Source organism: Petaurus breviceps, unplaced genomic scaffold (genome assembly GCF_028583685.1).
Source record: "Petaurus breviceps papuanus isolate PSGF00001 unplaced genomic scaffold, PetGlider_PUasm1.0 90897, whole genome shotgun sequence".
Lineage (NCBI taxonomy): Eukaryota > Metazoa > Chordata > Mammalia > Diprotodontia > Petauridae > Petaurus > Petaurus breviceps.
Window position 1 is genome coordinate 329286 of NW_027187374.1, and position 16843 is coordinate 346128.

Below are 16843 nucleotides of genomic sequence, written 5' to 3' on the forward strand. Positions count from 1 at the left end.
AATATGGTTGTGCTCTGAACTGCTATGCCAGAAAACTGAGGAAAAGAGGGAACATGATATGTGTTAGGGAACTGTGTGGCACTCCAATAAGCCAAAGGGAAAGAGCCCAGCATCCAGGTGAGACCAGTTTTGCTGTCATCCCCACCCCACCCCTCCAAGATTACTTGAGGCAGAGACCTAGGCAGATGAACCATAAGATGCCCAAAATGTGAAAAGAGTGAGATGCTTTCAGCAGCCCCTCAGGAAAATCACCATCAGAGAGAAGGGAGTAAGAAAATTAGAAGATAAGGAAAAATAAGGAAGAAAAGGCTGAAATTACCAAAGATCTCAGAAAAACAAAAACTCAAAAGACTCTGACCACAAGCAAATACATCAACAAGGAAAAATATTAACAACAGAAGAAAATATGCCCTCCAGATCTAGCAAATGAGTTCAGGAATTTTTGAATATTACAAAACAAAGGAAAACTACGCAACACGATGAGAAAGAGAACCCTGTGGAATTTAAGGAGAACAGGAAACCACAACACACTATGCCTGAGTGATTTAAAGGAGAAAAGAGTTTTAAAACAGAATTTATAGTCTGCACAACAGAATAATGGGGAGAATAGAAAAAGTGGAATCTGAAATGGCAAGTCTCACCAAAGAAACAAATGAAAACGATTGATCAAAAATATAAATACACAGAAATGGAAAGCAATTGAGAAGAGAAAAAGATGGACAATAGAAACATTCTTTTAAAAGGGGGAGATGGAAGATAAGGGGCATTTGAAATACTGAGAAAGAAACCCAGAACTCAAAGGAATATTTGCTTCTCAAAAGCTCAAAACAACAGAAATGCAAGAAGGGCAAAGGAATGTACAAGTCAAGGATAGCAACAGAAAGAAACATTAACAGAGAGGCCAGTAAGAGACTTTTCTGAATGTAAAACTCTAAAAGTAGGAGACCTAAATTTACCTCAATTTTTGAATCCAGATAAAACTAACAAAAAAGAAATGAAGGACCAGAACAAAAAGATCTCTGAAGATGATGAAATAGAAGTGGAAAGGAGTATATATATTTCTCATGTTTTAAAAAAAAAACTAGATAGAAAAATAAAACCTCTCTAACAAATGTAGAAAAACAGAAATATTAAAACACATATACTAAGAACTTCTTCATCCTGCAAGATCACTGCAGCCCTTAAAGTTACCTATCATTATATTCTACTCCTGGGGCCTTGGAATGATTAGGAGGTATAGAACTTCCATGTAAGGAAAACCCTTGAGTGCCCTCCCTCCTTCCCTCTTTTAGCTCCCCTTTGTGTTTTGTCTTCCCTCAGTATACTGTGAGCACTTAGAAGGAAGTACTGTTTTTCATATTTATAATTCTCAAGCACTAAGCACCCTGCATGCTACATAGTAATCTCTTAATAAATGTTTACTGACTGACCTCTTTTAAAAGATTACAATGCAATTAAAAATACATTCAAAAGGTCACTGAAGAAACAATTAAAATTAACTAGAGAGTAAACAATTTAATCCTAAAAAATTAGTGAATCAGAGAATAAACCATAGGAACATTAGATGATTTCATTAAAAGGTAATGAAAACAAAGAGACAACACATCAAAATATGTGGGATTCAGCCAAAGGTCTTAAAAGAAAATATATCTCTAAACATTTTCATCACTAAAAGAAAAATGCTGAATTGGGATGCAACTAAAAAAACTAGAAAATTACAAGCCTTCATTTATACATCAAAAAGAAATGCTGAAAATAAAAGATGAGATTATTAAGACTGAAAGAAAAACAACTGTGGATAGACTGGACTCTTCTCAGCAATGCAGTGATATAAGTCAATCCCAAAAGACTCATGATGGAGAGAAATGTGTGCATCCAGAGAAAGAACTAGAAAGAACTAAGTCTATATCCAGGTGGAAGCAAAATACCTGATCTTTTTCCTTCTCTTATTTGGTTTTATGTCCTCTTTACCATTTTTCATTCCAGCTGGTACAATCCATCCTTAAACCTGACTAATGTATAATGTGAAAGTATTTACAGATCCTATACTTGACTATATGCTGCCATGGGGGGGGAGGGGGAGGGAGGGGGACAAAATGTGAAACTCAAGGAATTGTGGAATTGAATCCTGTAAACTAAAAGGAAACAAACAAATTAATTGTAAAAAATAAATAAATAAAAAGAAAAAAAAGAAAAAAATTTATTTGGAGGAGCGGCAAGGTAGCACAGCGAGTAAGAGCACTGGCTCCAGTGTTGAGAAGACCTGGGATCAAATCCGAGCTCAGACACTTAGCACCCACCCAGAAACACCTGGCCGTGTAACCCTGAGCAAGTTACTTAACCCCAATTGCTTAGGGGTGGTCAGGTGGCTCAGTGAATAAGAGCACCAGCCCAAGAGTTGGGAAGATTTGGAATCAAATCTGGCTCAGATACTTAGCACCACACCCAGAAATAACTGGTCGTGTAACCTTGAGCAAGTTACTTAACTCCAATTGCTTTAAAAAAAGATGTATTTGGAAAAATATTTAACAAAATAAATAAAAAATATAATAGAACATAGATAATCCAAAAAAAAAAAAGAAAAACAACTGTGGAATTAATAAATCTAGGAGCTGGTATATATCTTTTAAAAACCAAAGCAATAAAATGGTAACAAAATCATTATTGAATTAATATCTTTTTTAAAAGGAAATTCAGGGCAGCTAAGTGGCACAGTGAATAGAGTGCTGGCCCTGGAGTCAGGAGGACCTGAGTTCAAATCCAGCCTCAAGACACTTGACATACTTCCTAGCTGTGTGACCTTGGGCAAGTCACTTAACCCCAACTGCCATGCCTTCTCCCCTCCAAAAAACAAAAAATTTAAAAAGGAAATTCAAATTACTAACATTAAAAATGAAAAAGATGAATTCACAACCAATCAAGAAGAAATAAAATTATTGGAAAGTATTTCACCCAAATAAATGCCAATAAAACTGACAATCTCAAAGAAATGGATGAGTATTTACAAAATATAAAATGCCCAGATTAGCAGAACAGTAATTGAGGGCATAAGTAATCCAATCTCAGAAAAATAAATTGGACAAGTCATAAAAGAACTCCCAAAGAAAAAAACCTCAGAACCAGATAGGTTTACAAGCAATTCTACCAAACATTTAAAGAACACGATTCCAGTACCACATAAACTGTTAGAAAAAACAGAGAAGAGCGTCCTGTCAAATTCCTTCTATGACATAAACAGAGTCTTGATATCTAAACCAGGGAGAGTCAAAACAGAAAAACAAAACTAAAGGCAATTTCTTTAATGACTATTGATGCAAAAATTTTAAATAAAATACTGGCAAAAAGATTATAACATTATATCACAAAGATCACAAACTATAACTAGGTCAGATTCATACCAGGAAAGCAGAGAAACCAGGAAACCAGTTTGGGAAACAGGAAACCAGTTCAATATTAAGTAAGTATAGGTGACTATATCAATAACAAAAGCAACAAAAATCACATTATTTCAATAAATGCAGAAAAAGCTTTTGGCAAAATACAACTCATTTCTGTTAAAAACACTAGGAAGCATAGGAGGAAATAAAGTTTTTCTTAAAATGATAAACAGTATGCATCTAAAACTAAAAGCAAGTATTATCTATAATGGTGATAAATTAGAAGCCTTTCCAGTAAAATCAAGGGTGGAGCAAGGATGTTCATTATCACCATGATTATTCCATACTGTACTAGAAATGCTAGCTTTAGTAATAGGACAAGAGAAAAGAATCGAAGAAATAAATACAGGCAAAGAGGAAACAAAATTACTACTTTTTAGCTGACGATACAATAATTTACCTAAAGAACCCTAGAAAGTCAACTAAAAAAACTAGCCAAAACAATTAACAACTTGGGCAAAGTTGCAGGATATAAAATAATTCCACACAAATCATCAACATTTCTCAATATTACCAACAAAAAGGCGGAAGAAATAGAAAGAAAAACTCCATTTAAATAACTTCAGACAGAGTTGACTTGCCAAGACACACAGAAATTATATGCACACAATTACAAAATACTCTTCTTAGCTACAGCAGGGAAAGGATATTCAGCAAGAATACAGCGCTGATTCAGCTGGGTGTAGCGTTCCTCCCTCTCTGTTGTCCATGATGACCCAGTGAGAAGATAGGAGCTAATGGCTCCTTGTGCCATGGCTTTATACCTAAGTTATCAGGAAGTAAAAAGCCCATGTCTTTAGGTTCCCAAACCAGTAAATATTGAGAATAATTTCAGTACTTTTTAAGGAAAAAAATCTAGCCTTCCTGGGATAAGCCCTTGGTATATCTCCACTTTACATTAGCCACAATCACCCACAGTTGGTCATAACTAAGCCAAAATTGCTCTCTCCAAGGTTATCAATGATCTTTACCTGCTAAATTCATGGATTTTGCTTCTATTCTCATTCTACTTACTAACTTAATCTCTCTCCAATTTTTAGTACTGTTAACCACTCCTAGATACTATCTCCTCCCTTGGCTTTTATTCATTTGCAATGCTCTCTCTTGGTTCTCTCACAGCCCTGACCATTTTTCTCAATCTTCTTTGCAGGTTCATCATCCCCATAATATCCCACGCCTTAATTGTGGGTTTCCCATAAAGCTTTATCCTGAATCTACTTAATCAGCATCCATGGGTTCAATTACCTTCTCTATTCAGGTGATATATCCAAAACTCAATCAACAAATAAACATTTATTAAGCACTTATTATGTACCAGGCACTATGCTGAATATTGAAGATACAAAAAAAGCAAATAAATAGCCCCTGACCTCAAGAAATTTACAATATAATGGGGGAGACAACATGCAAACAAATACATACAAATCAACCTATATGTGGGATAAAAAAGAATAATTAACAGAGGGAAGGCATCACAATTATGAGAGGCTAAAGAAGGCTTCGAGTAAAAGATGGGATTTTAGTTGGGACTTAAAACAAAGTCAAGGAGGTTAGTTGTAAGAGTGGAGGAAGGAGAGTGTTCCAGGTATGGGGAACAACCAGAAAAAATACTGCAGTCAAGAGATGCTGTGTCTTGTTCATGGAACAGTCAGGAAGCCAATGTCATTGGATTGAAGAGTATGTATTGGGGGACTAAAGTCTAAGAAGACTGGTAAGGTAGCAAGGATCTAAGTTATGAAGGGCTTTGAATACCAAAGATAGCATTTTGTATTTGATCCTGGAGGCAATAAAGAGCCACTGGAACTGAACCCATTCTTTTCTCCCACTCTTGCTCTTCTTCCAAGTTTCCCTGTGTCTGTTACTTTTAGTTACCCAGATTTTTAACCTCAGAGCTATACCTGACTCTTTCTTCTCCCTCATATACCACCACCAAATCTCCATGAAGGAAATAACTATTTAGCTTTTGTCTTTGGATATCTCTAGCACCCAGCAAAGTAGCAGGTGCTTAACAAACACTTGATCTGAATTGTTCAAATCATGCTAATTACCTCCACAACATTTTCCTTATTCATCCCCTTCTCTCAACTTAACTGTAATTGAAGACCACAAACTTATATATGGATTATGGCAATAGTCCCCTAATTCGTTTTCTTGTTCCTATGATCCCAACTTCTCCAACTGATCCCTCCACACGACTGCCAAAAAAATCTTCCTACAACACAAATCTAACTATTTCACTCTTGCTCAGAATCACTCCAAAATTTGGCTCCAAACTGCCTTTCCAAATCTGTCTCATACTGCTGTCCTTCATATGCTCTAGATATTAGCCAACCTGGCACACCAGTTGTTCCCCAAACTCAGTGTTACACCATTCTTTGGGTAGAGACTCTTTCATTTTTATTTTTATATTCCCTAAATAGTAAATTACTGACAGAACTAAGTTTTAAACTCTAAGTCCACTACTTTATTTCACAGGTCTTGAAATGAATAGTTTAAAAAAAAAAGGTGGATTTTAATTTTGTCTAGGGATTTGTCTTTAATTTTTCCTAACTCTTCCAATTTAATGGGAAAATGTAAATTATTTCATGTTACCCAAGAAAAATCTTATTTCAATGTCTCATTTGCTATGAAGCTGAGCTGGTACTGTCAAGGGTGATGCCAACAAAATACAAACTATAGCAGAGAGGTTCTACCAAGTTGAAAGCATTTTACAAGTCTGGTGAAAGATTTTCTACAGGTTGTAAGAAAGCCAATTTATTTAAATCTGGGAAGACTTATTGTTAGCTTGGCTGAAGAGAGGTAAATTTAGGGGCGGCTAGGTGGCACAGTGAGTAAGAGCATTGGCCCCGGAGTCGGGAAACCCGGGATCAGTTCCAGCCTCAGATACTTAACACCCACAGAAAATAACTGGCCATGGTAACCTTGAGCAAGTTACTTAAACCCAATTGCTTTAAAAAAAAAAAGAGAGAGGTAAATTTTTCAACCATAGCAACTGCAGAAAACTATCTATACAGAATTTACAATCTACAATAGTGGAGGAGGTATATCCATACCCACAAAATCACAGATCTTTGATGAACTGAACAAAGCAAATAATAATCTACTTTGTATTCTCCCAGGATGTCTAAGTACCATAGATAGATAACCTACTCAATTTATCTTCACATGGTAAAAAAAGTAGGAGAGAAAACATTAAACTCACTTTATAAGTAATTTTAAGTTATTGACTAATTTTTTTTAAAATATCACATGAGGGGCGGCCAGGTAGCACAGCGAGTAAGAGCACCGGCTCCAGTGTCAGGATGACCTGGGGATCGAATCCAGGCTCAGACACTTAGCACCCACCCAGAAACACCTGGCCGTGTAACCTTGAGCAAGTTACTTAACCCCAACTGCTTAGGGGCGGCCAGGTGGCTCAGCGAGTAAGAGCACCGGCTCCAGTGTCGGGAAGACCTGGGGATCAAATCCGGGCTCAGATACTCAGCACCACACCCAGAAATAACTGGCCGTGTAACCTTGAGCAAGTTACTTAACCCTGATTGCTTTAAAAAAAAAAATATCACGACTGAGCTTAAGACAAAATTAGGGCTGGGTATGGTGACACACACTTTTAATCCCTGCTACCAGGGAGGCTGAGGTTGATGAATCTCTAGAGCTCAGTGGGCTGTGAGCTACAGTGGGTTATGCCAACCAGGTGTATCCACTAAGTTTGACATTAATATGGAGTGGGAGACCACCAGGTTACCTAAAGAGGGACAAACCAGTCTGGGTTGGAAATAGAACAAGTCAAGACTCCAATTCTGATCAGTAGTGGGATTGGGCCCATGAGTAGCTCCTGTATTTCCAGCCTAAGTGAGATGGAAAGATTTAGTCTTTAAAGAAAAAGGAAAAAAAGATAAAGTTAATGAACTAATCAAGTACATACCACATCCAATAACATAGACAGGTGTCCAAGTTCAAGTTTTCCACCCTGATGTGGTGCCAATACTGAAAATGAATATACATCTCCAGACTTGTCTGCCACCAAAATCTTCTCATCTGTAGCTGTAAATGTCAGAGAGGTACATCTTCTCACCACTGTCCTGGAAGTTAAAGAACATTAAGGATTGATTAATAAAGGTAGTAAGGAATAATGCAATGTATCCTTACAATATTATCACAGAATGTTAGAAATGGAAATAGCAACTAGTTCACCCCTTTCATGTAAAAAAAAAAGGAAACAGTGATACTATTCAATTCACTTCACTCAACATGCAGCAAGGTACTGCACTAGAGGCTAGGAAACCAGAGGCAAAAATAAGAGTTACTGCCCATAAGTAACTGACATTTTATTGGAAAGATATAAACTGCAGACATATAAGTACATATATGAGGAGAGAGGCAAGGAAAGTTTCACAGAGGTAGTACCTAAACTGAACTTTGAATGAAAATAAGGATCGAGACATACAAGAGTAGAAAGAATATATTCTTGATGTAGGGGACAAAGTGAAGATGAAATATCAAATGAGAGAACACTCAGTAAGCCAGTTTGGTAGGAATACTGAATGTGTGAATAAGAGTAATGCAAACTAACTCTGGAAGGGCTGATACAAGCCAGAATGTAGAAAGTTGTATATGCCTGTCAGAAATTTGCACTTTATCCTAGAAGCATCAAAAAGCCACTCATGACTGATGAGCAGGACAGTGACAAAAATCAACTGAGTCTTAGAAAGTCTTAGAAAGATTATTTACATACCTGTATGGAAAGTAGATTGTACAGAGAAGACTAGAAGCAAGGATACTAATTAGTAATTATACTTAATATGTAGGTCAGTTTACTAAATTCTTTTTCTCCTTTTTTCTTTAGTCTTTGTTATAAGGATAGAGATAGAGGAAGAATATATTTGGAAATTAAAGTGATATAAAAATAAAAATCTGGAGGAGGGAATGGCAAACCACTCCAGTATTTCTGCCAAGAAAATTTCATGGACAGTACTGGCATGCTGCAGTCCAGTGTCACAGAGTCAGACATGAGTGAACAACTGAACAATAACAACAAAAATATATAATTTTTTTTAATAGCAAGACCTGGAAGAGGGAAAGACCCTATGGATGATGGTGCTCTCAATAGAAATGTAAAAGATGGAAGATTAGAAGAGCGGCAAGGCAGGGGAGAGGGGCTAAAGACTGAATTGCCTTTTGAACACAGTAGGACATTCAGGAAGATAAGTCAAGTAAGTGGTGATCAGAGTGGAAGTAATTAGGGAGGTATTTAGAGAAGTGTAAGTTACCTGTGCAGAGATAAATGAACCACAACAGCTCATTATGTCACCAAGAAAATGGATACAACAAGAAGGACATTTGTACTTAAGGAATGGGAGATGCAGTATGATCCAGCTAGAGACCAAGAAAGTGCATTCAGACAGGTGAGGAAATTGAAGAACTAAGGGGATTAGGACAGCAAGTGGTTAATTATGGAAATTAAGTGAACCACACTGACTCCATCTTGTGACTCCATTCTGGAGCTAACTCAGTTCCTCTTCTATTCAATTATGGCTCTAGGCCAATTTCTGTCTTATGAGAAAACTATTCGATTGTGGAAATCAGGAGAAAACCTTACTGTATTGTTTGAACCTCACCCTGTGTGGCTGGAAAGCTAGACCACCTCTATCTGCTATTTGGAGAGCCTTAACTAAGAACCTAGGTTATACTGACCAGTTGGACCCAAGATTGATGCTACGAGTTTTCTCATAATTATACATCTCAAGCAACCCATATGTCTTATCTGAAAACTGGCCCCAAACTGATCAGTCATTATTTCCATGTTCCTTTGATCATTCACAGACACTTGGAGGGAGTGGGACACCTCTTTTATTTCAGGGAGTTGCACCAGTTCATTCTCCCCCTTCTACCTTGGAAAATCCATAATCTTTCTTCCAATTAGAAATCAGATTCCCTAATACTGTATCCTGAACTGTTTTCTTTTAATTAATTGATCTTTTTTTGATTGTTTTTAATACTTAAGTCTGTCTCCCCCTGTATTTGAGGTCCAGGCCTAAACTGAGGTGGTCTGGTCCCAGTTTACTGAGTAATTACCATGCACTGCTTAACAAATCAATATGCTCAGAAGACTGAACCTTTTTTTCCTCAGTCATTTCATCTTTCAACCACCACAAAAGTTAAGAGAACCAGAAGAGAATGCCACAAAAACATTAAAGAAAATGAGGACTAGGGAATAGGACATTATGGTTACCCTAGAAGCCACAATGTCCTAACTACTCTATATCATTTTGTCAAAAGTTATGAGGTTGAGAAGTAAAATGGTAGAGTGAAACGTGAGATTTTTAGGCAACAGAGAAGACACTTTCTCTTCCACTTTGACTTAGCAATCTCTTATTTGAAGTTAACTCCCATCTGTCTGAATCAACCAGTTCACATACTTGTTGCTAGGATATACTGAATTTCACATCATTCTCCCTCCTCAAGGAAGGATTTGGTAAAGGAAATGGAACAAGCATTTATTAAGTTGTGCACCAGTACTGTGTTTAACAAAGAGGAGTCACAGTCTTTCTCCAACCCAACAACTCTATAATGCTAAGCCCTTGAAAAGCAGAGGGAAACCGTTTGAATTCCACCTCTACTCTCCACTGTTGTGACACTGAACAGGGCACTTGACCTGTCTGAAGTTCAGGTTCCTCATCATTCTTGCTCTCTCCAAAGTTACTAATGATTTCTTAGTTGCCAAATCCAATAGCCTTTTTTCAATCTTCATTTTCCCTGACCTCTTTTCAGCCTCTGACACTATTAATCACCCTCTCCTTAATAATCACTTTTCTCTGGGTTTTCAGAACATCACTCTCCCCTGGTTCTTCTCCTACTTATCTGACTGCTCCTTCTCTGTCTCCTTTGCTGGATCTTCATTTACCCTATGCCTTCTAATCACAGGTGTCACTCAAGATTCTCTCCTGGGTCTTCTCCCTCTATATTACTTCACTTACTGATCTTATCAGCTCCCATGGATTTAATTACCATCTCTTATGCTGACGATTCTCAAATCTACCTATCCTTTTCTTAACCTCTCTGTGACCTCCAATCTCACATCTCCAACTGTCTTTCAGACATCTCAAATTTATCATAAATAAACACCTTAAACTCAACATGTTCAAAACAGAACTCATTATCTTTTAACTCCTAACCAAACCCTTACCTTTCCTTTTACTTTGGAAGGTAGCACTCTCTTCCCTGTCCTTCAGGCTCACAACCTAGAATCATCCAAGATACCCCACTAACTCTCACTCTCTAATCCAAACTGTTGCCATAACCTGTGGATATCACCTTTGCAATCCCTCTTGATATGCCCCCTTTTCTCCTTTGACACTGCCACCACTCTAGCGTATCTCCTCATGCCTAGACTAATGAAATGCCTATTAGTGGATCTGCCAGCCTCAAGACTCTCACCACTCCAATTCATCCTTCATTCAGTCACCACAGGAATTTTCCGACCAGGTCATCCCTCCCCGTACTCTACCACTCAAAACTGTAGTGGCTTTGATTTCCTCCAGGAACAAATAAAAAGTGCTCAGTTTGGTGTTCAAAGACCTTCATAACTTAGCCCCTTCCTACATTTCCAGTCTTCTTACACCTTATTCTCCTACACATACTCCTTGATCCTGTGACACTGGCCTTGTGACTGTTTCACAAACAAGACACTCCAATCTCTTGGCTCCAGGGATTTTCTCTGGCTGCCCTCCATACCCGGAAAAGTCTCCCTCCTCCACTCCAACTCCTGATCTCCCTGGCTTTCTTTAAGTTTCAACTGAAATCCTACTTTCTGCAGGAAGTCTTTTCTAACTCCTCTTAATTCTGGTGCCTTCCTGCTTTTAATGATTTCCTTTTTATCCTGTATTTAGTTTGTCTGCACATTATTTGTCTGTTGTCTCCCCAATTAGACTATGAGCTCCTTAGTGGCAGGGAGCCTGCTTTTGTATCCCTAGAGCTTAGCAGAGTGACAACACATAGTAGGTGCTTAATAAATGAACCTGACTGAAAATGAGAATGATAATAATATAGCAACTGCTAGGAAACCACTTTACAAATTCTTAAAGCATTAAAGTACTGAGATGCTGTAACTTGCATAAATCTAACAACTGTTACAAGAAAAAGAAAAACAAAGAGAGTATTCCCAAATTCTTTTGACAATAGGTATTATTTTATGTATATGATATCTGAATGTTTTAAAAAGCAGAATTTCATACCTGATACTCAGACATTTCCAAGGTTTTGTACAGAAAAGAATCAGACGTTTATTGTCATCAGTCAAAGCAAAATAGTTGCCAGATCTTGAAAAGGTAGAAGCTAGGATGTTATCACTTCCTTTGTACAATGTCTGTCCTTCCTCTCTAAGCACGAGAAGACAGAATAAACATCGAGTAAATATCACTGTCTGAATTTCATGATTGGTCATCAAAAGGCAAAAAAACTAAAACATTACAAATTAATTCACAAAATCCATCAAGTAAAAGATCTCATGATGTTTGAAAATAAGTGCTTAACTATATTAAAAATAAAATTAATTAGACTCAAAGAAATCCATCCCATGAAACTATATATCACAAGTAATTTCCCCAGTCACCTCACAGCTGCCTGAGCTCTTTGCCTCTCCTCCCTGAGCTATTTCCAAACCTTAGGGGTTAGTTGGGGAAGTTGGTTATGGAGAAGGGAAGAAGGAAAAAGGAATGTCTTTAGTGATCAGACTGGCCAGTGGAAGGGAACAGAAGGGAAAAAGAAGCTTACTGCTAAGATAAGCAATAAAGAGGGAGGAAAATTTTTCAAGGGTAAAACCGTTTTAATTCATTTAACTTAAATGCTTTGTTATTTTTTTGTTAATGTTCAAAAGCATGTCTTTTAATATTACTGAACCCTATCTACTGAACATCTACAGAAAACTCAAAAAAATTCTCAAATTCAAAATTAGAAGCTTCAATACCTTTTTCTGAAGCTGATATCAAATGTATGAAACTCAGAAGGAAAATTAAAGATTCAGCTTCTAAGTAACTCTCAATGGCATGGTTCCAATATCTTAAAACTATTACTGGGCCCTGAAAAGTTCCCCACAATCATCTCACCCTTTATCCTCTTGTGGCTTCTTTTCTGCCTTGCTGCAGTCATATATAAAGAAGCTGTCATCATCACTGAAAGTAATTTTAAAAAGAACAAATTACTAAAGCAGTGCTAAACTGTCAGCAGTTGTCATCATTGTGCTTGAATAAGTCAAGAAAAAGAATGAGAACACAAATTTTCTTTTTCCACTTATAAATTTTAAAAAATATTTAGATCCCATCACATTAAATTATAATAATTTTAAAGTTTGCAACATGTGTTACATATACTAGCTGACACAGTAGATACAGCAATGAGTCTGGAGTTAGAAAGATCTGAGTTTAAATCCAGCCTCAGACATTTATAGCTATGTGACTGGGAAAGTCACTTAACCTGTTAGCCTCAGTTTCCTTATCTGTAAAATGGGGATAATAATATCTACCTCACAGGGCTGTACTAAGGATCAAATGAAATAATAATTGTAAAGTGCTTGCCATAGCACTGGCACATAACAAGTGCTATATAAATGTTAGCTATTAGTAGTAGTACTATTATTACATCATTTGATCCTCATGATAATGCTGTTATATTCCCATTTTATAGATGGAGAAATAGAGGCTGAGGAAACGTTTTTCCCAGGTGTATACAACTAGTATCTGGTGTTGCATTTGAATCCAGGTCCTCCTCAGTCTGAGATCAACATTCTACCCAGGCCACATTCTTCCAAATTAAATCCTACACATAACAAAAAAGAAAATGATCTATGAAAAATGTATCAAGAAAACCTCTTAATGTTGCATCTGTGCAGTGACTTAGGGACTTGCCAAAGGCTACAAATCAAGCAGGACTAGAACCCAAGTCTCTTGACTCCTACACCAGGAGTCATCTTGCTTATTTAGAAAAATATACTGAAAGAGGGGGACTTAACATTAGAAAGTCAAATTTTACAAGTGATTACATTTCATCCACACTTCTTCACTTTGAAATTAACAGAGAATCTTGTCATTGAAAATCTGTACCTGCCACCATTCAGATTTGCTCAAATGACTTCAACTGATGAGATTGGAGTGAGTTTATAAACCTGGTGCTCACTGTTCAGCATCATCAATAACTATCTAAATAAAACTAAACTATTTTGGCACATAACAGATTTGTGGTTAAAACGTTTGGAAGGCTTTAAACATAATCTTTAACCACCAAGTACACAAAACATCATGCATAAGCTATGCAATGAGTTTAATCAAACTGCAATTTTTATTTAGAGACTAGATAAGTAGCTACTGCATATTGTGCTAAAAAAATGAAGATACCTTTTCAGAGAAACATGAACTAACAGAGTAAAATGAGAACCCAATTTATATGTGTTAATATAAAAAAAAAATTCTGAAAGACCTAAAAATTATAAACATAATGATCAATCATAATTCTGAAGGATCAGTGATAAAGAATGCTATCCACATCATGACAGAGAGGTAATGGACCAATATAGAGAATGAGACGTTTCTAGCATGGACATCATGGGAATTTCTTTTAATTTGTTATAAGGATTTTACTTTTTTTCCAAGTGGAATAGAGGGAGGTAAAAGGGATTAAAAAAAAAGTTTCATAATTGGAGAAAAAAAGAGATTACTGATAACTCTAAAAGAGCAGTTTCAGCTGAATGCTGGTGAAGTAGGAAGCCAGGCTACAGAGGACAGGAAGTAGAAACACAGAGTATGTAAGATGTAGCCAGGAAGGGAAAGGAAGACAAAGATAAAAATAGCTGGGGTCCATGGTAGGATCTCCTTGGAGTTTTTTAAGGATGAGGAAGATGTAGGTGTGTTTGTAAGCAGCAGCAGAGAAGCAAATAAATAGGGAGAGATTGAAGATAAGTGTGGGGAAGTTGGTGGGGACAAGAGGGGAGGGGATCAAGAGCACATGTACAGGGGCTCCCCTTGACAAGCAGAAGAAAGTCGGTGACAGAGGTCAGAAGGATGTAAGAGGAAGAGAAGGGTAGAAGAGAGGAATGGCCGAAATTCGCAGGATGAAGCTATGAGGAGAGACCCTCTGCCAGAGAAAGTAGTGGGAAGGACTCCTGTGAGCTGAAAAGTTTTGTAGCAACTGCTGTGTCAAGCCTAATACAGAACCAATTACCAAAAAAAAGAGTAGGATGGCCCAATGACCCACGGTCGGGAAATGTAGGGGTTTGGAGCTTGAACCTAGTAGGTCTTTTGCTTTGCATCCGGGCCTCTGGCTGGCACACAGTAAGCATCTAAAAAAATGCTTACTGATTGACTGTTCTGAGGCCAACTCTCTAATGACTAAGACTTTGATAAAACATCGGGGCATCCGTACACAAATGACTTAACAAGTGCCTAGAAAGAGTTGTAAACTATGAACACACGTGAAAGAACATCTGCCAGGTAAAAAAATACCATCAAGAAGTTAGGGAATCAAAGTCGACCCGGCAGGACGAGAATAAGAGCACGAGGGAGTTTCGACCTCTGTTTCATGACGCTGGGGCATACGTGTTATTATGAGATACACATCAAAATGTTATTTTGCAAATTTATTGCACCCAATTCTAACTTTCTCGGCATGCAAGAATCCAAGAGGTGCAGTGAGAGGAGGAAAAAAACTCCACCAGTCGCCCGCGGCAACCTCACTGGCCCCAAAGCAGGAATCCGTGGGGAGCTCGGGAACCAGTTAACATCCCGGCCTTCTCCGGCTCCACGGCTCCTTGGCCCCGACCCGACTAACCTGCAGTCTGTACCTGTTGCCAGAAATCGGCTGCCACCTCTCACCACCAGCCCAGTTCGGGACACGTCCAGAGCGGCAGAGCCCGCCATGAGAGCCAGGGACGAGCCAGCGGGCGCAGGCTTCCGCACGCCCCGCGTGCTGGCGTCACGACCTCGCCAGGAGCAGGAGTTGGGGCTGTCGGGAAGGCGGACTCCCTGGGAGGAAAGGGGCATGCGCCAACATCCCCCTCTATCTGGATAGGTCTGGAGCTGAGTTAACGTTGTAAACTGTGTTAAGCGTGTTACGTACATGATCCCATCAGTGCCTCCTAGCAGTCCTGTGAGGTTAGGGCTGCAGGTAGTGTCATCTACATTTTGTAGACAAAGAAGGGATTAATTGAAAGGAAATGTGTCGAGAACATAATGTGCCTGTCACCTATTTACCACTGGTATTCAGTGGTCTTTAGAGATTTTACCACAAAAGAGATTTTCACATTGTCAACATGTCTTGCATCCCACCCCACTTCTTTCCGTTCACACAACCACCATATTCCTTCAGGTTTTCCTTCCCTCTCACCTAGACAATTACTAATCAGGGTCACTCACTGTCTCAAGTGTCTAATAAATCCATTCTCCATATACTTGACATTGTGAATCTCCTAAAGCCCTCCACAACCTATCTTTCAATCCAATGGTCTAGGCAAACTGGCATTCTTGCCATTCTCCACACTGGTACAAAAACACAACTGAAATATTCGAACATGATTGTGTCACCGGAGTCCCAAAGCCTCTCCTCATTGGTGGAGATCAGGACAGAGTTGGGAGAGCCCTTCTAGTCTAGTAGGTCTCTTCAAGGCATCTTTTCAGTCTCCTTTGGCTTTAGGCACTTCTGGCTTCCGGCTTCAAGAGTAAAATGCACGTGCCAACTCCAAGTTACTGAGGGAAAAGACTGAAAAGAAGCCAAAATGAGAGGAACTGGTTTATCTTCATCACCTCCTGAACCCCAACATGCTGCAGTAGAGACTTCAGGTTTTTGAACCCCTTGAGATCTCTCCTGGATAAGTTTTTTTTTTTTTACCTTAATGAGTCTGCCTGAGCTAATCACTTTCCCTGTCACATAGAGAATATTCTCCATACACAATTAAGAGGATTCTTGAGTTCCATTTGATGCATTGTTCTGCCATCTGTTAAATCCACCATTTACATTCCTGTTCCCCAGTTCAACCATGATTTGAGCCAATGCCATCCCATCTCATCCCAATGATCAACTATATAAAATGTTACAGGTGGGCCTAATGCTATCTCTCTTAGTTCAAGTTTGAATTTGTGACAAAATTATCACTAGCAAGTAATTGAAGAGTTTTAAAAAAAGAAATCATTACTAGAGCAAATTATGCCCCTAACAAAGCTTGAATATCCATGTTTGCCACAAATTAATGACACTCCTAGGAAAGTGAAGAGCTCTCTGACCCAGTGGTTTCTGGAATACAGTCTCCAAAACAATAAAAAAAATTTAACTTTTTTTTTGGTTATAGTTCTGGCTGACTTTCTCTGTTACTTTTCCAGAACAATCATCTTTTCTCCTCAGAGGATTGAACTATGTATATCCTA

The 16843-nt window shown here is 38.1% G+C and overlaps 1 protein-coding gene across 3 annotated transcripts in view; it reads right to left on the reverse strand.

The window, feature by feature from the left end:
- WDR4 (WD repeat domain 4) overlaps positions 1-15432 on the reverse strand; it is a 61053-nt gene extending 45621 nt beyond the window's left edge. For 2 of the 3 annotated variants that reach the window (XM_069074824.1, XM_069074823.1), the window contains exons 1-4: positions 15255-15431; positions 12542-12607; positions 11672-11815; positions 7363-7519 (exon numbers count right to left, since the gene is read on the reverse strand). In XM_069074824.1, coding sequence (XP_068930925.1) covers positions 7363-7519; positions 11672-11815; positions 12542-12607; positions 15255-15343 — 456 coding nt within the window. In that variant the 5' untranslated portion in view covers positions 15344-15431. Of the gene's footprint in view, positions 1-7362; positions 7520-11671; positions 11816-12541; positions 12608-15254 lie in introns of all 3 variants that reach the window. The other variant, XM_069074825.1, reaches the window with a different exon arrangement.
- Between the last annotated feature and the right edge of the window lie 1411 nt (positions 15433-16843).